The sequence below is a fragment of the Aquarana catesbeiana genome, linkage group LG04 (assembly GCF_042186555.1).
Source record: "Aquarana catesbeiana isolate 2022-GZ linkage group LG04, ASM4218655v1, whole genome shotgun sequence".
In the NCBI taxonomy this organism is placed as follows: domain Eukaryota; kingdom Metazoa; phylum Chordata; class Amphibia; order Anura; family Ranidae; genus Aquarana; species Aquarana catesbeiana.
The window spans coordinates 294,553,315-294,574,920 of record NC_133327.1 but is presented as its reverse complement, the minus strand read 5'-3'; the positions used below and the strand labels follow the sequence as shown (position 1 = coordinate 294,574,920).

Here is a 21,606-nt window from a genome sequence, read left to right as displayed (position 1 = left end):
AAGCTCGAGCGTGTTATGTTTTTTTTGCTGTGAATATATCTTCTTTAGCTGAACAAATCCCTGAGCGCCGGGCTAATTGTTGATGAGCCGGGGGGTGTGGCTGGGCGTGTTCAGAAGTCAATGTGCCCGAGCCGCTATGAAGCTGACAGCGCGCAGAGCCAATCACAAGCACTATGACTATTCCCGATCTCTGCATCTGCAGTCCGCAGATCGGGGAAATGTCACAGTGCCTGTGATTGGCGGTGGCGCTGTGCGCTGTCAGCTTTCTTCCTTGCAGGCTCGGGCACATCGACTTTTAACAATGAGCACGGCGCTCGGGGATTTGTTCAGCTAAAGAAGATGAGTATATTCACAGTAAAAAAAAATAACATGCTTGAGCTTGGGGGCCACAGATGGATATACTTGGGGGGGCCACAGATGGATATACTTGGGGGGGGCCACAGATGGATATACTTGGGGGGGGGCACAGATGGATATACTTGGGGGCCACAGATGGATATACCTGGGGGGGCACAGATGGATATACTTAGGGGGGCACAGATGGATATACTTGGGGGGGCACAGATGGATATACTTGGGGGGGCACAGATGGATATACTTGGGGGGGCACAGATGGATATACCTGGGGGGGCACAGATGGATATACTTAGGGGGGCACAGATGGATATACCTGGGGGGGCACAGATGGATATACCTGGGGGGGCACAGATGGATATACTTAGGGGGGCACAGATGGATATACTTAGGGGGGCACAGATGGATATACTTGGGGGGGCACAGATGGATATACTTGGGGGGGCACAGATGGATATACTTGGGGGGGCACAGATGGATATACTTGGGGGGGCACAGATGGATATATATGTAAATTCCAAGTGGGGGCCACATCCTTTCAGTCAGTGAGAGGCACTGGTGGATTAGGCTGGCTAAAGAAAAGATTATTATTTAAAAAAATAATAAACGCTCAAGCTCATCCTTTACACCGAGAGGTGCTTGGGGATTGGTCAGAGACTAAAGAAGAGATATATATATAATTTTTTTTTTTAAACATGACACGCCTGAGCTCATTGTTACCCTGAGAAGAGAAGATATATATATTATATATCATCATATATTGTCATCAATGTTACGACATGAATAGTATTCCATTTGCAATAAACTTTGCATAAAATATTTCATTTGCATTTAATTTTAAAAGTCAGGCAAAATGGTCGGCCCTCACGCATGTTCACTTCATGAAATCTGGCCCTCTTTGAAAAAAGTTTGGACACCCCTGCCCTAGGGAATAAACCGTAAAGTTAGCCCATTTTTTTTGTATAATGTGAAAGATGTTACGCCGCAAGAATCATGATCTTTATTCGAAGCAAAAAACGATTCTCATTTTAGCCAGAATCGTGCAAGTGTGTGTGTGTGTAATATAAATATATATATATATATATATATATATATATATATATATATATATATATATAATTATTGAGAGGGAACCAGCACAAGTGCAAATACGAACAAATTAATCTTGTTTACAAAGACAGGATGAGTCTGATGGATGCTGGTGTGAAGCTCAAGCACTTCAATCCTGGGTGCAATAAACACCTGCGTCTGCACTCTGCCACTCTGCCCTTCTTGGCTAAGGGGCGGTTCACACTAGGAATCAGATGGGAATTCGCTGCACACTCCTGTGCGATTCACATGCGGTGCAGTGCGATTTATGCACATTTTGAATGGGCTGAATCGCACAAGACAGCACCGAAAGTAGTGCATGCAATGCAACCGGATTGCATGGCACCTCCGTACCCAGAACAGGCAAACGTGCTGCATTTGAGGTGTCGTTACTATTGACTTACGTTTCAGATCGCAACTGCAGTGCATTTTGAATAATGTGCAGGAAACGCGCACAGAACGTTGGTTTACAGCACCGCGTTCTGGTGAGAACGGGCACGAATTGTTGTTCCACCTGCATGGCTGAACACTGCAGCAGGTGTATGTAAATCAGCTGGCTGGCTTAGAAAAATACAAATCCTTTAGTAGGTAAAACAATGTTGATATATGTACATAAACTGTGTCACAGCTCCCATTCACATCGGTGCAATTTGACAGGTCAAATCGGAGCCTATTGCCGGCAATAGGAGTGTCCCAGTCGGTACGAGGCCACACCAATTTTCATAAGTAGTTCCTGCACTACTTTTTGACAACTTCGGGGGTGATTTCAATAGACATCTGTGCATAAACCCGCACAGATGTCTTTCAAGTCGCCTCCAAAGTCAGACTGAAATGCGGCTTTGAAATTGTTTGAACTCACTTCAAAGCTGTGCTCAGTATGAACGAGGGCTGCATGTGCTTGCCTGGACACATGAATGTAGAATTTTGGAGCCTGTTAGACCATTTTATTATTCATAGAGGCCTGTTTCACATGGGCTTCAGCCATGTTTGTTCTTTTCATATGTGCTGAAAAAAGGGGAATTAAGGTCTGAAGTGACCACTCAAACACCTCCATCCCTAAATGCGCAGAAAATGTGGGGGAAGTCGCCCTGGGACTTTGAGTGAGGTGGGAGAGATTAGGCACACATACATGAGAATGCAATAAAATCATTTTATTAATTACAAAATGCTGTATAACCAAATGGGAATAGCAATAAGTGTGCATTACCCGGCATAGTGGCCAAGCTATCAGCAAACGTAAAAACAAAACATCAATCATTACACACAATACATATCCATAAAACAACCATACAGTACATGGTAAATTGCTGCATCAGTAGGTAAATGTAAAAAAATGAGTAATTGTACATACTGAATAGAGCAATGTGTGAGTAATAATACCCACAACATAACAACAACCCAGCATTTAAACATATATAGAGAGCATCGATGATACCCTACGCGTTTCGCGAGTCTCTGCTCGCTCTTCAGGGGCAGATGCATGGATATAATGTCTGAAACAAAGTATAATAGGATAAATGGGTATATATATATGAATGAAAAAATGAGGGTGGGGGGAGTGTAGTAGTTGTCAGAAGAGGTCAAAGATGAACGAGACCTCATACTTACCACTCCACTGGGTTTGGTCACCGAACGCTGATGTCAGGAGGGTGATGAAAGGAAGTCCAGCTCGGGGGCTGAGGGGGCCCAGCCAACGGAAACCACAATGAGGAAGATCCAGATGCATGGCACAGACTGCATGGGGCATATGGTGAAGGATGTGCGATGTAACCCAAAAGCGTATCTAAAAAATATATATAGTAGGATGTATATAGAGATGTGTGGATCTCAGACATATACATATATATATGTGGGGTAAGCTGGTCTGAACAGTATATAACGTGGATATCCAAGAGGATTTTTCATTCATATATATATACCCATTTATCCTATTATACTTTGTTTCAGACATTATATCCATGCATCTGCCCCTGAAGAGCGAGCAGAGACTCGCGAAACGCGTAGGGTATCATCGATGCTCTCTATATATGTTTAAATGCTGGGTTGTTGTTATGTTGTGGGTATTATTACTCACACATTGCTCTATTCATGTATGTACAATTACTCATTTTTTTACATTTACCTACTGATGCAGCAATTTACCATGTACTGTATGGTTGTTTTATGGATATGTATTGTGTGTAATGATTGATGTTTTGTTTTTACGTTTGCTGATAGCTTGGCCACTATGCCGGGTAATGCACACTTATTGCTATTCCCTTTTGGTTATACAGCATTTTGTAATTAATAAAATGATTTTATTGCATTCTCATGTATGTGTGCCTAATCTCTCCCACCTCACTCAAAGTCCCAGGGCGACTTCCCCCACATTTTCATATGTGCTAAACACTGTTGGTTTCCTTCTTTTGAGTGAAAGAGCCCATGGTGAGTAGCTGTGATTCATACAGGATCCAAGATGGAGATCTCCAGAAGGGGAGACTATAAGAGCCCTGGTAACAGACCCCTTAAAGGGGAAGGCACAGTTGACCTATTGCTTGATAATAGGCCCACATGTTAAGGTGACAGGGACCTTAGAGAGGCAATGGTGGTGGGACTCGCCTTTGGTATTAATGCTGGTGAAGGTGTATGGAAGATACACTGATTGCACAGGTTTTTGGAGAAAAAAACATGAAGAAGTTCATTTTTGTGGACATTTGTCTGTTATTCATATGTTTACGCAATATTAAGGATTTGGACTATGGTTCACATTTTTACAATGTATGCACAATAATACACAATTTTTATCATCTTATTAATAATTTTTTGTGTGAAGCTGAACATAGGTCATTGCTTACTTCTTGTTTTATTAATAGGTTTGTGCAGAGAATAATTTTACTTATTGCTTATTTTTGTCACATACTTTACGTTTTTTTCATTGAGAAATCAAAGTAATGACAAATATATAAAAAATCTTCTGCTCTAGAACTGCAGGATTGTGAATTACCAGATTTGGATTTCCTGAGAACAATGACCCACATTGTTTTTATTGACTTGGACAACTGGGCCCAGTTTTTTTCTCATCTGCCAGGATACCTAAACCAGGGAACATTTGTGTGGGGATTTCAAGGTGAGCTTTACTTTTCATTTGTTTTTTTATTTAAGAATATAGACACATAGCATCACACATCCCCATCTCTTGTATTTGGAACAAATTGAGTACATGTCTTAACAGGCTGTGCTGCATTACATATCAGAAGGTCCCTACAAAACATGATCCACTCAAGGGAAATTGCTTCACCTTGGGCAATGGTCTGCAAACTACGGCCCGTAGGCCGGATTCGAATGTTACTTGTTTTTATCCAGCCCTTGGGACATTACCCCCCTCACTGTCAGCAACAGTGGGCATAGTTCCTGCTAGAGGTGCACCGAAATTTCGGCTGCCGAAAATTTTTGGCCTGAAAACTGTTTTTTTCATTCGGCCGATTGAAAAAAAAAGCTGATACCGAAAAGGGGCGTGGTCCGCCCCAGGTGTCGCCCATTGCGGGAGTGTTATCCTGGCGTGCCCAGTCCTCCACTCCGTCCTTCCTCCTCCTCCTCCCCTCGCCGTGATCTCCTTGTCACAGAACTGACTTGCCCGGCCGTACTAAGAGTGTCCCGTCTCCTGTGATAGACGGCACACTGATCCAATGGTGGGACATTGAATCAGCGTGACGTGATTACAGGAGGCAGGACATTGTTACTGCAGCCGGGCAATTCAAATCCAGCTCCGTGACACAGAGATCACCGCTGATGCAGGCACAGGCAGGCTGCATATGATGGGCACTGGTGGGGCTGCATATAATGGGCAGTGGTGAGGCTACTGTGTACTGGCATGCTGCATATGACGGGCACTGGTGGGACTGCTGGGCACTGGCAGGCTGCATGTGACAGGCACTGTGGGGGCTGCTGGGCACTGGTGAGGCAGCATTGAATGGGCACTGGCAAGGCTGCATATGATGGGCACTAGTGAGGCTGCATATGACGGGCACTGGTGGGGCTTCTGGGCACTGGCGAGGCTGCATATGACGGGCACTGGCGAGGCTGCATATGACGGGAACTGGTGAGGCTGCTGGGCACAGGCAAACTGCGTATGATGGGCACTGGTGAGGCTGCTGGGCACAGGCACTAGTGAGGCTGCTGGGCACTGGCGAGGCTGCATGTGACGGGCATTGGCGAGGCTGCTGGGCACAGGCAGGCTGCATATGATGGGCACTGGTGAGGCTGCATTGATCTCTTGTATCATGTCTGCACTAAATGAAAATTTTGCTAATGCTATTAGCAGTGTGTTTAAGTTTAATTAGGAGATTGCAGACATGATACAAAAGATGGTTAGAGACTGGCCCAGACATGTACTGGCTTAAGCAGGGCGATCACCAGCTCTCTGCAGGTCATTCACTAGGTCCCCCCGTGTGGTTCTGGGATTTTTGTTCACCGTTCTTGTGATCATTTTGACCCCACGGGGTGAGATCTTGCGTGGAGCCCCAGATCGAGGGAGATTATCAGTGGTCTTGTATGTCTTCCATTTTCTAATTATTGTTCCCACAGTTTATTTCTTAACACCAAGCTGCTTGCCTATTGCAGATTCAGTCTTCCCAGCCTGGTGCAGGTCTACAATTTTGTTTCTGGTGTCCTTTGACAGCTCTTTGGTCTTCACCATAGTGGAGTTTGGAGTGTGACTGTTTGAGGTTGTGGACAGGTATCTTTTATACTGATAACAAGTTCAAACAGGTGCCATTAATACAGGTAATGAGTGGAGGACAGAGGAGCCTCTTAAAGAAGAAGATACAGGTCTGTGAGAGCCAGAAATCTTGCTTGTTTGTAGGTGACCAAATACTTATTTAACACCATAATTTGCAAATAAATTCTTTCAAAAATCAGACAATGTGATTGTCTGGATTTGTTTCCGCATTTTGTCTCTCGTAGTTGAGGTATACCTATGATGACAATTACAGGCCTCTCTCATCCTTTTTTAGTAGGAGAACTTGCACAATTGGTGGCTGACTAAATACTTTTTTGCCCCACTGTACAACAAAGTTTGTTATTTTTGTGGAGTTACTTTTTTTTATAGGATTTGTTACTGTGAAGATCATAATTTATAGAACAATGATTCTGTGGTGTGGTTCATTTCATTTTATTAGGCAGATTAACCAAATATTGTGGTGATAATGTGGTAAGAAGAGCCTGCATACCAAAAATTGCCTTTCTAAGATTTCTTTTTTCATTTAATAGCTGTGTGTTTTAGACTATATCAGTGTATATCAATATTCTACTTACATTTGTAGGAGGGAAGGGTGCATGGAAACCTCCAATGGACTGCAAATTTTTCAAGCATCTCTCCAATACTGGCTGTTTTTTCCTTCACCCTCGTTGCTCTGATCGTAAAGATGCTGCCGACTTTGCCATATGCATTCATGTATGTTTCATATCATTATTTACTTGTTTTAAATTTTTCTCTGCTAAGCAAAATCGGTAACATTCATAAAGTATTCAGACCCTCTTCAGTTCTTTTTTAAAAAAAGATTGTTCTGTTGCAGCCTGATACAATTGTTTTTTTTTTTGTTTTTTTTTTTAATCATTATGGCAAAGTTGAAACAAAATTTTAAAAATTAAATTAAGAAAAAACTGAAATATCACATGTATTTTAAGTATTCGGACCCTTTACTCAGTCCTTTTGTTGAAGCACCTTTGCCAGCAGTTACAACCTCAAGTCTTTTTGGGTATGACACAACAAGCTTTGCACATCTGGATTGGTGGATTTTCTGCCATTCTTCTTTGGAAATCCTCTCAAGCTCAGTCAGGTTGGATGGGGACCATCGGTGGACAGCCATTTTCAGGTCTCCCCTGAGATGTTCAAGACGATTACTAGTCAGGGTTCTGGCTGGGCCCCTCTAGGACGTTCACAGAGTTGTCCCTAAGCCACTTCTGTGTTGTCTTGGCTGTGTGCATAGGATCATTGTCATGTTGAAAGGTCAACCTTCGCCCCAGCCTGAGGTCCTGAGCACTGTGGAACAGTTTTAGCTTTCCCTCAACCCTGACCAGTCTCCCAGTCCCTGCTGCTGAAAAATACCCCCACAGCATGATGCTGCCACCACCATGCTTTACTGTTGGGATGATTTTAGACAGGGGATGAGCGGTGCCTGGTTTCCTTCAGACATAACATTTAGAATTGGGGCCAGACAGTTCAATCTTGGTTTTATCAGACCAGAGAATCTTGTTCCTCAGTCTGAGCGTCCTTCAGGTGTTTTTTTTTTTTTTCTCCAACTCCAAGCCGGCTTTCATGTGTTTGCACTGAAGAGAGGCTTCTGTGTAGCCACTCTGCCATAAAGCCCAGATCAGTGGAGGGCTGTGGTGATGGCTGTTCTGGAACTTTGTCCCATCTCCACACAGGATCTCTGGAGCTTGGTTAGAGTGACCATCAGATTCTTGGTCACCTCTTTCCAAGGCCCCTCTCCCCCCAATTGCTCAGTTTGGCCGGGCGACTAGCTCTTGGAAAAGTTCTGGTTTTTACAAACTTCTTCCATTTGAGAACTATGGAGGCCACTGTGTACTTGGAAACCTTCAGTGCAGCAGAAAAGTTTTATAGCCTTCCCTAGAGTTGTGCCTTGCAATAATCCCATCTTCGAGCCCTGCAGGCAGTTCCTTTTACCTCATGACGTTTGCTCTGGTACAACATGCATTGTCAGCTGTGAGGCATTGTCAGCCTGTGAGGAGTGTGCCTTTCCAAATCCTGTCCAATCAATTTAATTTACCGCAGTTGGACTCCAATCAAGGTGTAGAATCATCTTAACAACGATAGAGAAAGGGGAGGCACTTGAGCTGAATTTCAAGTGTTGCTGTAAAGGGTTTGAATACTTATGCCAATGTGATATTTTGGTTTTGTTTTAATAAATTCACAGATCTCTCTAAAAATCTGTTTTTACTTTGTTATAAGGTACTGAGTGAAGATTAATGAGATAAAAGGAACTTAAACAACTGTAGTATAAGGCTGCACCATAACAAAACTGAAAAAAGTGAAGGGGTTCTTAATACTTTATGAATGCATTGTATATGTTACTTACAGGTCTTTTTTTCCTTTTACGTTAAATCAACCTTTCGGCATTGCCTTGCCTTTTTCTGATTCTTCTCGAGAATTGGAAGATGAATTTAGATTCTCTGTAATTGTTTTAATTGCTGTTTGTGTCAACATAGGGGAGAGTTCCTATCCCAATGAAACCCAAGGCATTGCTTTTATCTGAATGTCCTGTTTTACCCTGTAACCAACCCTTGTGGGACTCCCCAAAAAGAAAAATGTACTGCAAAGAGAGGGGGGAAAAAAAGGAAGCTTAGCTGAAAGTAGTGTTCTGGGCATCATCTGGAAGTAAAGGGGAATTTTATCAACCAGGGCAAATACAGCAATTTAAATTAATAAAGGATCCCCGTGGAGGCATCCTAAAAGGAGATGTATTTTAAAAATAATGTTTTGATTTTTTTAGGCTGGTCGTTTAGATGAGAGGCTTCCCAAGCAAATTCCTTTTTCTGTTCTGTCTGGTGATAAAGGTTTCATAGAATTGGAGAACCAGTTCAAGAAAACTCAACGTTCAGCTCATATCCTAAACCCTCACCATGTAGGAGGAGATGTGATGTGTGCTTTACTTAACAGCATATCAGAAACCACACAAGGTATATATCTATTACATCATATAGCTCACAGTCTACACTTAAATTTAAGGTGTTTTACACCTAGTGTCAAAATTGGATACACATATTGTCTGCATAGGAAAAGCACAAATTTAATTCAGAGTAAGTAAGGCCCCTTTCACACAGGCTATCTGATTAGGTCTGCCTGTCTTTTTTTTTTTTTTTTTTTTTTTTTTTTTTAAGCAGACCTGATCAGATGGTTTATGTAATACTATGGACCGGCAGCCTCTGATCTGGTCCTCTTTAAAAAAAAAAAAAAAAAAATGGAAGGGGATACATCTCAATCCTTATAATCGGATTGGAGGGCAGTCTGGTATAAACGGACAGCTGGTCCGTTTACACCCAGCTGCCCATAGTGCAGAGCGGGCTTTGTCTGTGCCCACGCTGCAGAAACTGAGCGGACACGGACATGTATTTCGTCGCTCTGCTCAGCAGGGGTTGAGCGGACAGAACCCTGATGAGAAAATCAGGTTCCGCCCCGCGTGAAAGGGACTTGAGTGTCCTTGACCATAGAAAAGAAAAGCGTCTCAGACATTGCATATACACTCTTAAACTTTTCTTTACTTTTATTTAACCCTTCTCCGCCGATGGCGCGGCCTAACAGAAGTAGGTCTTTTATTTGTGATGCTGCATATATTCATACCTGTCTTTGCAAAATGCACACTATCATTTCTGGTCCATATTACAGGTACATACAACAAGTAACATTCAGATGTGGAATAGTTGAATTGACAAGAGCAGGAGAATTTATTTTGGGTTTTTCTTTGGTGGTAAGCAAGAAATATGCAGCTCAATTACATTTTTTTTTTTTTTTTTTTTAAATGCATTACCATTTACCACCAAAAAGCCTGATTTGTCCTGAAAAATGCAAGGTATAATCCACCTGGTTGCACCCAGTAGTTGTGATGATATGTACAATTTTACTAACGCATGTCAAAGTTGCAAAATTGTGTTCAAGCATTAGCATTTGTTTTACCCTCAGTCACTAAGGGGTTAATACTGTAACACTGCCATTTCTTTCTCGAACATCACGGGACACAGAGCCACAGTAATTACTGATGGGTTATATAGGGTATCACTGGTGATTGGACGCTGGCACACCCTATCAGAAAGTTCAACCCCCTATATAATCCCTCCCCTTGAAGGGATACCTCAGTTTTTACGCCAGTGTCTTAGGTGATGGACGTGTAAAGATGTCCTGTGCTGAGCTCCAAAGGCAATATCCTATATCCTAGACTGGGGCAAGCCAGGCAGACCGGATTCATTCAAAGTGTCCTTTCGTGGCCGAATTGGATGGTACCCGGGCCTCGTGTCCGAAGAAACGAGGTTTTACCTGTAACGCTTCTCTTTTTAGAGAGCTGGACCCCGCAGATTAGAAAATGGTTTTCTAGCCTAATTTCTAGCCGGGGTGCTTTACAGGGCCAGAACTGTGGATCTCCCTATTCGTAGGGGGCCCCAGTCTCTGACGGTTTTTTCAAACGGAGCCCACCGTGAGAGGTGAAGATTGGGTCTGTATAACAGAACCCTGCGGCTGGATAAGGTAAGAGGAGATTCCACAGAATTTTTTTAATTCTAGTAGGTTTTCTCCTTTAAGGTAAATGCATGCTATGCCTATTGTGATCACCGGGGGCTGCCAAGAGCACATACCTTGTCATGCTGATGTCGGTCTCAGTGTTCAACACTGCACAGCGTCTACGGCCGGCTCAAGGTAGAATGGATGGGGGGATTTCTCCTGTTTGAATGTTCCCCCCAGGCTAGGGGGAGGCCACAGTAGTCTAGAAAGCAGTTATACCGCTCGGGCACCGCCGCTATTGCCGTTTTTCAGGCATGCCCATCACTACCGGCCTCTCTCCCTCCTCCCCCAGCCTTCCTCCATATTATTTCCGGAGGGTCGGCCAGCGTGGGAAGCGCTCGTTTTTTTTAAATTCGAGGGGGGCGGTAGAGGGGAGGGGTGGGACATCAGCACAGGTGCTTAAACTCCCACTCAGGCCAGCTGCAAGCTATTAAAGCACTCTGTACAGGTGCACACAGCCTTTGGAGGGACACAGAGCTGACGGTCGCATGTAAGGTGGGACACAGGCATTCTCCTAGGCAGCATTTACTAAGGTAACACAAGACTGGGCATTGGGTAGCAGGGCTTTTAGCCGGACTACATCGCTCAGCAGTCAGTGTTCATTTGTGATACCTCCACCTTGTTGCTTTGCACTATGGGTAAAAGAGGTTCAACCACCCCAAGAACCAGAGACACTAAGGGATCTCGGTCGGGTTCTGAGGACCCCCTTTCTGCAGCATCCTCCCCCCCCTGAGGGGCCAGGGACGGCTAGCCAGGGGGAGCCATTGGTGTCAGGGGCTATACCTGCCTCCGGCACTTCAGCCCCTGTATACATTACACTGGAGGTTTTTTCCTCAGCCATTAATGGTTTAGAGGAGAGATTAATGGCTGTGATTACATCTTCACTCAGTGGAAGAAAACGCACTAGGACTTCCTCTGTTTCCCAAGACCCTCAGGAAGAGGAACTCTGGGATAAAGGAGACGAATCCCTTTCAGAGGATCGGGATGGGACAGATGATTCCTCTTCGGAGGAATCGGGTGGAGAGGGACCCTCTGCGACTTCCCAAGAGGAGAAAGTCTTAGTGCAGATCCTTACTGGATTGGTCCGCTCCACATTTAAGTTGCCGGTATCTGAATCAGTTAAAGAACCCTCTTCTTCTTTGGGGTCACTGAAGCCTCCTCAAACAGCACATGCTTTTCCTGTTCTTAATTTACTTGAAAAGCTCATTTATTCTGAGTGGGATCACCCAGACAAGCTTTTTTTCCGCCGAGAAAGTTTTCAACACTTTATCCGATGGAAGAAAAGTTTGTTAAAATGTGGGGAATACCGGCCATCGATGCCGCCATTTCCTCCGTAAATAATAGTCTGACTTGTCCTGTAGTCAATGCTCAGATGCTCAGGGATCCTGTAGATAAAAAGATGGAATCCCTATTGAAGGATGTTTTCTCCTTTAGCAGGTTCAGTGGCTCAACCTGCAGTAACAGTGATTGGAGTCTGTCAATACTTAAGAGACCATGTTAGACAGGTCATCAAGGTTTTACCTGAACAGCAGGCCCAGGGGTTGGCTAACCTTCCTGCGGCCTTATGTTATGTTGTTGACGCCATCAGAGATTCTATTGTGCAAACCTCTCGTCTTTCACTGGGTTTGGTGCATATACGTAGAATCCTATGGTTGAAAAATTGGTCAGCCAAAGCACCATGTAAGAAGCTGCTGGCTGGGTTTCCATTTCGTGGTGCAAGGTTGTTTGGAGATGACTTGGATGACTATATCAAGAAAATCTCTGGTGGGAAAAGTACTCTCTTACCTGTCAAGAAGAAGAGTAAGCGTCCCTCTTTCAAACTGACTCTTTCCCCAGCGCCAGGGGCTTCAGCCTCCAGGCAGTCTCGATGGCCTCCTCCGTCTGGGTTCAGAAGCAAGAGTCAACCCCAGGAACAAAAGAAGTCCTGGGGGAAGAAGCCTACTAGGCAAAGCACTAAACCTCTTCATGAAGGGGCGCCCCCGCTCGCTCGAGTGGGGGGAAGACTGCGACAGTTCTCAGAACTCTTGGTCCCCAGAGACCCAGAGAAGAAGCAGTCGCTCCTTCTAGCATTAGAGCGACTTTTGTCGCAGGAGGTTCCCGCAAAGGACCAGGGATTGGGTTTCTATTCCAACCTGTTTACGGTCCAAAAGCAAAATGGGGATGTCAGACCCATTCTGGATTTAAGGGATCTGAACCGATTCCTAAGGATTCAGTCCTTCCACATGGAATCAATTCGGACAGTAGTCTCCTCCACCCCGCAGGGAGGAGAATTCCTGGCATCGATAGACCTCAGAGATGCATACCTACATGTGCCCATTTTTCCTGCTCATCAGAAGTTTCTGTGCTTCGAGATAGGAGGGCGCCATTTCTAGTTTGTGGCTCTGCCTTTCGGGATAGCCACTGCACCTCGGGTGTTTACAAAGGTCTTGGCTCCTCTGGCTAGATTAAGGGCCCAGGGTATAGCTGTCATAGCATACCTAGACGACCTGCTACTAATAGACCGGTCGGTAGCTTCCTTGAACGGAAATTGAAGACCACAGTCAGGTATCTGGAACACCTGGGTTGGATCCTCAACCTAGAAAAATCTTTCCTAAAACCAGTAAGAAGACTGGAGTATTTGGGTCTGATCATAGATACAAGCCAGGAGAAGATATTTCTACCGCAGGCAAAGATCACTGCTTTAAGAGAGCTGATTCTGGCAGTCAGGACCAAGAAGGGTCCTTCTGTCCGCCTTTGTATGAGACTACTAGGGAAGATGGTGTCTTCATTCGAAGCAGTTCCCTATGCTCAGTTCTATTCAAGAATGCTGCAACACAGTATTCTGTCGGCCTGGAACAAGAAGGTTCAGGCGTTAGACTTTCCGATGCACCTGTCGCATGCGGTGCGTCAGAGCCTCAATTGGTGGCTCATACCCGAGAACCTGCAGAAGGGGAAATCCTTTCTACCGGTTACCTGGACAGTGGTAACAGCAGATGCCAGTCTGTCAGGTTGGGGAGCAGTTCTGGAACAGTCTGCGATTCAGGAGCTATGGTCCAAGACCGAGAGGACTTTACCCATCAACATTCTGCAGATTCGGGCGGTATACCTGGCCCTAAAAGCCTGGACTATCAGGCTACAGGGTTGCCCAGTCAGGATCCAATCCTACAATGCCACAGCAGTGGCTTATGTCAATCATCAGGGAGGCACCTGGAGCCGAGCTGCTCAAAAGGAGGTGAACCAGATCTTAGTCTGGGCAGAGATGCATGTGCCATACATATCGGCAGTTTTCATTCCAGGGATAGAGAACTGGCAGGCGGACTATCTAAGTCGCCAGCAGCTACTTCCAGGGGAATGGTCTTTACATCCCGACGTCTTTTGGAATATATGCCAAAGATGGGGGGTCCCAGATGTAGATCTCTTTGCATCCCAATTCAACAAAAAGATAGACAGATTTGTGGCAAGGACGAGGGATCCTCTTGCATGAGGGACGGATGCGTTGGTGATTCCATGGCATCGGTTCTCACTGGTTTATGCATTCCCGCCTATTTTGCTACTGCCACGACTCCTTTGCAGGATCAGGCAGGAAAAGAAGTCGGTACTTCTGGTGGCCCCCGCTTGGCCCAGAAGGACTTGGTATGCAGAAATAGTAAGGATGACGATGGGTTCCCCGTGGACCCTACCGGTACACCCAGACCTGTTATCTCAAGGTCCAGAGTTCCATCCTGCCTTACAAACGCTAAATTTGACGGTTTGGCTATTGAGACCCACGTTCTGAGGAGTCGTGGGCTTTCAGGTCCTGTCATATCTACCTTGATCAATGCAAGGAAGCCAGCTTCCAGAATGATTTATCATAGAGTCTTGAAAGCTTAGGTTTCCTGGTGTGAATCCAGGGGTTGGCATCCCAGAAAATATGTCTTAGGTAGAATTCTTGATTTTCTACAATTGGGATTAGAGATGAAGCTGGCCTTGAGTACCATCAAGGGCCAGGTCTCGGCTTTATCAGTATTATTTCAGCGGCCACTTGCTTCGCATTCTTTGGTCCAAAACTTTTTGCAGGGGGTGATGCGTCTTAATCCTCCGGTTAAAGCGCCCCTAAACCCCTGGGACTTGAACTTGGTCCTGGCTGTGTTACAGAAACAGCCTTTTGAACCAATAAGTCAGATTCCTTTGGTCTTGTTGACAAGGAAGTTAATTTTTCTGGTGGCCATTTCTTCTGCTAGAAGAGTTTCAGAATTAGCAGCCCTTTCCTGTAAGGAGCCTTATTTGATTATACACAAGGATAGAGTGGTACTGCGCCCTCATCCTAGTTTTTTACCGAAGGTGGTTTCTGATTTTCATTTAAACCAAGACATTGTTCTGCCTTCCTTTTTTCCAGATCCCTGTTCTCCGGAAGAGAGATCTCTACATTCGTTGGATGTAGTAAGAGCAGTCAAGGCCTATCTCGAGGCAACTGCTCAGATTTGCAAAACGGATGTTTTGTTTGTGCTGCCAGACGGTACCAATAGAGGACAGGCAGCGTCAAAAGCTACCATTTCTAAATGGATTCGTCAGTTGATTATTCAGGCTTATGGTTTGAAACAGAAGATTCCTCCGTTTCAGATCGGGGCACATTCCACAAGGGCTATTGGTGCTTCTTGGGCAGTGCATCACCAGGCCTCTATGGCTCAAATCTGTAAGGCCGCAACCTGGTCTTCAGTCCATACATTCACCAGATTTTATCAGGTGGATGTGAGAAGGCATGAGGATATCCCCTTTGGGCGTAGTGTGCTGCAGGCAGCGGTACAGGGTCCTCAGGTCTGATTGCACCCTACTTGGTCGTGGTCCCCCCCCCCTCAGATAGCATTGCTCTAGGACATCCCATCAGTAATTACTGTGGCTCTGTGTCCCGTGATGTTCAAGAAAGAAAATAGGATTTTTTAAGACAGCTTACCTGTAAAATCCTTTTCTTTCGATGGACATCACAGGACACAGAGGTCCCGCCCCTCTTCTAATACACTATATTGCTTGGCTACAAAACTGAGGTATCCCTGCAAGGGGAGGGATTATATAGGGGGTTGAACTTTCTGATAGGGTGTGCCAGTGTCCAATCACCAGTGATACCCTATATAACCCATCAGTAATTACTGTGGCTCTGTGTCCCGTGATGTCCATCGAAAGAAAAGGATTTTACAGGTAAGCTGTCTTAAAAAATCCTATTTTTTTGCTAACTGAGCTGAATATTTTCTACAGACACACATGATGAAGACATGGACATAAACTCCACGGGAGAGGATGAAGGTTAGTTCTAATTTCGCAAGCAAGATTTTTTTTTTTCTAAACCCTGCATGTTTGGTAGTTTGTCTGCCTGCTCTGCTCTTCGTAACCGTTTTGTTCCTTTTGTCAATTAACCTGCATGTTTTACTCTTGAAGGATCTTTCTGCTTCCTCTTTCCAAAATAGCCCTCATGTTGTTAGCGGTTTGGATTTTAAATAATTTTTAGCAAACGCCTTGTTTTCCTTACTTGAAGAGTACCGTAAGCATTTTAAATCCGCTATAGAACATAACTACTTATGTTTAAGGCCTCATGCACACTGGTCATTATAAAATCACCAGTAGTGTTCGCTGTAGAAAGCTGAAAGGGGTATTTGTTGCGCTACTGGGAAAAAAATTTTTTATGTGTTTAATAGCAGCCAGCATCAGTGTAGTCACCGTGTAAAAATATAAACAAAAAATAATTAATGCAGCGCTTGGTGAAATAAAACAAATATTTTGTGTATAGAGGGGTGAGTAACCACCCTAACTATATTTGTGATATATGTATTCATCAAACACGTGTATGGTGAGATTTAAAAATCGCAATAAATCGCATAAAGGCATAAATTCCAATTGTTATAAACAATGTCCATAGTGTGATGAAAACTCATTGACAGCAGCACTGTGGTGTACATAACGAAAGAAAACCATATGTGAATTCTTAAATCAAGTGGGTAATCTTCATGCATTCGGACTCCATATGGAAATGAAGGGGTAAATGCGCTTACCAGATGGGATGGACACTCTCACAGTAGGGCAGGGGTGTCATACAGGCTTACGGATCTGTAGATCCTAGGGATTAGACATGTGCATTCGTTTTCGTCCGAATGCATTTTCGTCCGAATTTCAGGTATTTTCGTTATCGTTTTAACAAACGATAACGAAAGTGCAGAATCCGAAAAACGAAAGATCTGACATAAACAAATGCTTTATTTTCGTTTTCGTTGCTACAACAGTTCGATATAGATAGGGGATTCGACATGATGATGACAATAACAATCTGTGTCCATCAAACCTGTGGTCGAATGTGCCTAACCTTAACTCTATTAGTCCAAGATTATTCTACATAGAGAGAAAAGATTCGACACAGAGAGAAAAGATTCGACGTAGGGGAGAAAAGATGAATAAAAATAATGATGATGATGAATGTTATTGGCTGATTGTAAGCAAAGAGGAGGAGCAGTAAAATAGCTAGAACTAAGTACATACGTACTTTGGCCTATGGTGTCTGTTGAAAGTTCTAAGAAGATTCGACGGAGCAGGTAAACTATACAGCGTCGTACAGTTTAGCTGCTCCGTCGAATCTTCTTTGAACATTCGACAGACACCATAAGCCTTCAATGACAGATTCGACCTCAATTTGGATTTTCGGACGAATGCAATTTTTAACGAAAAACAAAATAGATAAAAACGAATTTCGGGAGTAACTAAATAAATGTATTTTTCGGACGAAAACGAAATTCTGAAACAAAATATTTCAGTGTGCACATGTCTACTAGGGATATTTGCTGGAAGCTTGCTGGAAGATGCTGGTGGTGGATACCAGTAAACACATCCAAAGCGTTCTTAAAAGCAGGGTGGTCTGTAAATCCTCGGATGGATGGATGGATGGATTCCCCTCTTGCAGTACACAGATGACTAGAAAGTGCAGCTCTCACCACGTCAGATGGAATCCATGTAAGGAAAAAAAGGGGAATCTCCACATGGTGCATGAATCAGCAAAAAAGGTTTATTGGAAACCATCAAGAACAAAACGGATGCTTCACAGACATCAGATAAAATGGATAAAATAGTGATCACAAATCAAGTAAAAAGATAGTTTGCGTGGTAACAGGGTAACGGCTTCAGCAACCCAACCCTGGTTCATGCACCATGTGAAGATTCCCCTTTTTTTTTCTTACATGGATTCCATCTGACGTGGTGAGAGCTGCACTTTCTAGTCATCTGAGGCATCAGTTGTGTGAATGAATAGTAGATTCATTTTAATTAGGGTTGTCCCGATACTATTGTCGGGACCTATACTGAGCATTTGTGGAAGTACTTGTAATTGCACAAATGAGCCAGATGCCTTATCCGATACCTGAGAATACGGCAGAACCGGCGGGCGAATCGGAGAGCAAGTCAACAGGTTGGCAGCAGTGGAACTAGAGGTAAGCTGGCAGGGTGGCAGCTGCATATTCAGTCGAAATTGGAGACCAGAGCTGTGACATTCGATAAAGGAAGGGACGTTCCATGTCTCCCTCAGAGGTTAAATATCATGACGTCCATCTTGTTACACCCTGCTCTCGGCCACAGTAAGCCAGCAGCGGACACCTTGTTACACCCAGCCTATATAGTTCAAGCTGGGTGTAACAAGATGTCTGCTACTGCTTACTTCGGTCGAGTGCAAGGTGTACCAAGATGTACCAAGATGTCGCATAATAATACTGTATATGATAAATGACCTGAATAATGAGAGGAAAGGAAGGATTTTGCAATCCAACAACAGTTGGTGCAATTATTCGCAAATGGAAGAACACCAATATAACTGTCAATCTCCCTCGGTCCGGGGTTCCATGCAAGATCTCACCTCATGGAGTTTCAGTGATTATGAGAACAGTGAGGAATCGGCCCAGAACTACACAGGAGAATCTTTTCAATTATCTCAAGGCAGCTGGGACCATAGTCACCAAGAAAACAATTGGTAACACACTACGCCGTGAAGGACTGAGATCGTGCAGTGCCCACAAGGACCCCCTGCTCAAGAAAGAACATGGGCCCGTCTGAAGTTTGCTAATGAACATCTGAATGATCCAGAGGAGAACTGAGGGAAAGTGTTGTGTGTGGTCAGATGAGACCAAAATCGAGCTCTTTGGCATCAACGCAACTTGAATTCAACTTGAACTCAACTTGCCGTGTTTGGAGGAGGAGAAATGCTGCCTATGACCCCAAGAACACCATCCCCACCATCCAACATAGATGTGGAAACATTATGCTTTGGGGGTGTTTTTCTGCTGAGGGTCGGTTCACACTACAACGACTTGATATTCGACTTGTCAGCCCTCAAGTCGCCCCAAGTCGCTTGACATTGGGAATTGCATTATAGTCAATGAGAGTCGTCTTAATGTACACTACTGACGTTGATCCGACTTCAGAAAAGGTTCCTGTACTACTTCTAGGCGACCTGTACCCATAGAATTCAATGGAAGTCACCTCCAAGTCGGATCCTCATCTATAGTGAAGCGACTCCCCCCCTCCTGAACCTTACCAGGCCGCATGCCCTCAACATGGGGGGTGGGTGCTTTGGGGGAGGGGACGCCCTGCGGCCCCCCCACCCCAAAGCACCTTGTCCCCATGTTGATGAGGACAAGGGCCTCTTCCCGACAACCCTGGCCGTTGGTTGTCGGGGTCTGCGGGCGGGGGGCTTATCGGAATCCAGGAGCCACCTTTGTTAAGGGGGCCCCCGGATCCCGGCCCCCCCACCCTATGTGAATGAGTATGGTGTACATCGTACCCCTACCCATTCACAGGAGTCTATGCCTCTTCCTGTCCCTCCGCGCTGTCTCCTGGGAAACACACAAGTCCCAGGAGATGGCGGGGACCAGTTACAGCACGACTCGCGCATGCGCAGTAGGGAACCGGGAACTGAAGCCGCAATGCTTCACTTCCCGATTCCCTCACCTAGGATGGCGGCGGCAGCTGCCGAGAGTCGAGCAAGTGATTGGCGGCGGCTGCCGGCATCGCTGGACCCTGGGACAGGTAAGTGGTCATTTATTAAAAGTCAGCAGCTGCAGTATTTGTAGCTGCTGGCTTTTGATATTTTTTTTTAGGTGGACTCCCTCTTTAAGAAAAAGGTTGTACCATATGTTAAACACTATATAAAGGCTGCTTGTATGCCTTGTCAAGCTAGTCAGAAAGATCCCTCTTCCTAGAAAACCGATAGAAAAACACGTGTGTAAATGGTCCCTTGTCATGACGCTTTTTTGTGATGGGTTAAAATCTACTATGAAGAGTCGTTTTCTTGAGCATAAAGTCTGTAAATGGACAGGCTGATTTTAATATGTATAATTCCTTTCCTACAGATGCTGCTATTAAAGAAGCAATGAGAAGAAGCCTACTGGATATGTAATTCTTTTTGGAATGGATCTTTAACACTCCTGGTTCCTTATAAAAATAAAAAATGTTTGTCATCAGTGCTGCTAAGAGCTTGATGCCTTAAATTAGACTCATGCTTTTTCTGTTAACTAAATATGTCTGTTTAATACTTAAGTGATGTTCATGCCCTGAATTACATGGGTGTCATTGTTTTTGGCATTTCCAACTCTGTACCTTGCATTAAACGTGGTATTGCAAACTTAGGATATTGCCATGAAGGGGGATTTGTGAATGGCAAATTAATATCCAATTTCAGGTATACATTGGTCATTCTAGAATATACAGTGTATTGGATCCTCTGAGAGCTCTCCTTATGCCGCGTACACACGGTCGGACTTTTCATCTACAAAAGTCCTACGTACGCCGACGGACTAAAGCTGGCTGACAATCCGATCGTGTGTGGGCTTCCCCAGACTTTCAGCGGACTTTTCCAGCCTCAAATCTGACGGACTTTAGATTTGAAACCTGCTTCAAATCTTTACGTCGTAACTACGCCGGACCCAGAAATCCGCTCGTCTGTGTGCTAGTCCGACGGGCAAAAACCCACGCTAGGGCAGCTATTGGCTACTGGCTATCAACTTCCTTATTTTAGTCCGGTGTACGTCATCACATACGAATCCGTCGGACTTTTGTGTGATCGTATGTAGGCAAGTCCGCTCGTAAGAAAGTCTGCCGCAAGTCCGCCAAAAGTCCTCCAAAAGTCTGTCGAAAGTCTGTCAGACTTTTGTAGATGAAAAGTCCGACCGTGTGTACGCGGCATAACAGTAGCAACTTATTAGCCAGTATCTGAGTAGCTTCTTTTCAGGACCAAGCGTAATAGTTATGAAAAATATAAAAAATCGGATCACTTGGTAACTGATAATTGTTGGCTGTATAGCTGTTGGATTTGGAGAAGGAAAAACCATGTGCAACGCTTTAAATTGCTTTATCTTACTTGACTACTATGCAGGAAAAGTTCCATGTTGCGACTTGGTGCCAGGACTTTCAAAAAAGTGTTTTCAGCTGTCTTCACTGAATTCCTTTAAAGTAGAATTCCAGAATATCACTAACTAATCTTAAAACTGCTCCTGCCTATACTAATTAACCTGTAGAAGAATGCATATACAGTGGGGACGGAAAGTATTCAGACCCCCTTAAATTTTTCACTCTTTGCTATATTGTAGCTATTTGCTAAAACCATTTAAGTTCATTTTTTCCCTCATTAATGTGCACACAGCACCCCATATTGACAGAAAAACACAGAATTGTTGACATTTTTTGCAGATTTATTAAAAAAGAAAAACTGAAATATCACATGGTCCTAAGTATTCAGACCCTTTGCTCAGTATTTAGTAGAAGCACCTTTTTGATCTAATACAGCCATGAGTCTTTTTGGGAAAGATGCAACAAGTTTTCCACACCTGGATTTGGGGATCCTCTGCCATTCCTCCTTGCAGATCCTCTCCAGTTCTGTCAGGTTGGATGCTAAACGTTGGTGGTAAGCCATTTTT

General features: G+C 44.3%; 2 protein-coding genes across 2 annotated transcripts in view; one reads left to right on the top strand and one right to left on the bottom strand.

The window, feature by feature from the left end:
* Nucleotides 1–21,327, top strand: part of LOC141140007 (E3 SUMO-protein ligase ZNF451-like) — an 85,404-nt gene extending 64,077 nt beyond the window's left edge. The window contains exons 11-15 of the mRNA XM_073626711.1: nt 4,406–4,549; nt 6,744–6,874; nt 8,934–9,120; nt 15,920–15,967; nt 20,044–21,327. Of these exons, the coding sequence (XP_073482812.1) occupies nt 4,406–4,549; nt 6,744–6,874; nt 8,934–9,120; nt 15,920–15,967; nt 20,044–20,090 (557 nt within the window). The 3' untranslated portion in view covers nt 20,091–21,327. The remainder of the gene's footprint in view (nt 1–4,405; nt 4,550–6,743; nt 6,875–8,933; nt 9,121–15,919; nt 15,968–20,043) is intronic.
* Nucleotides 1–21,606, bottom strand: part of PRIM2 (DNA primase subunit 2) — a 449,872-nt gene that overhangs the window by 390,278 nt on the left and 37,988 nt on the right. The window lies entirely within an intron of this gene.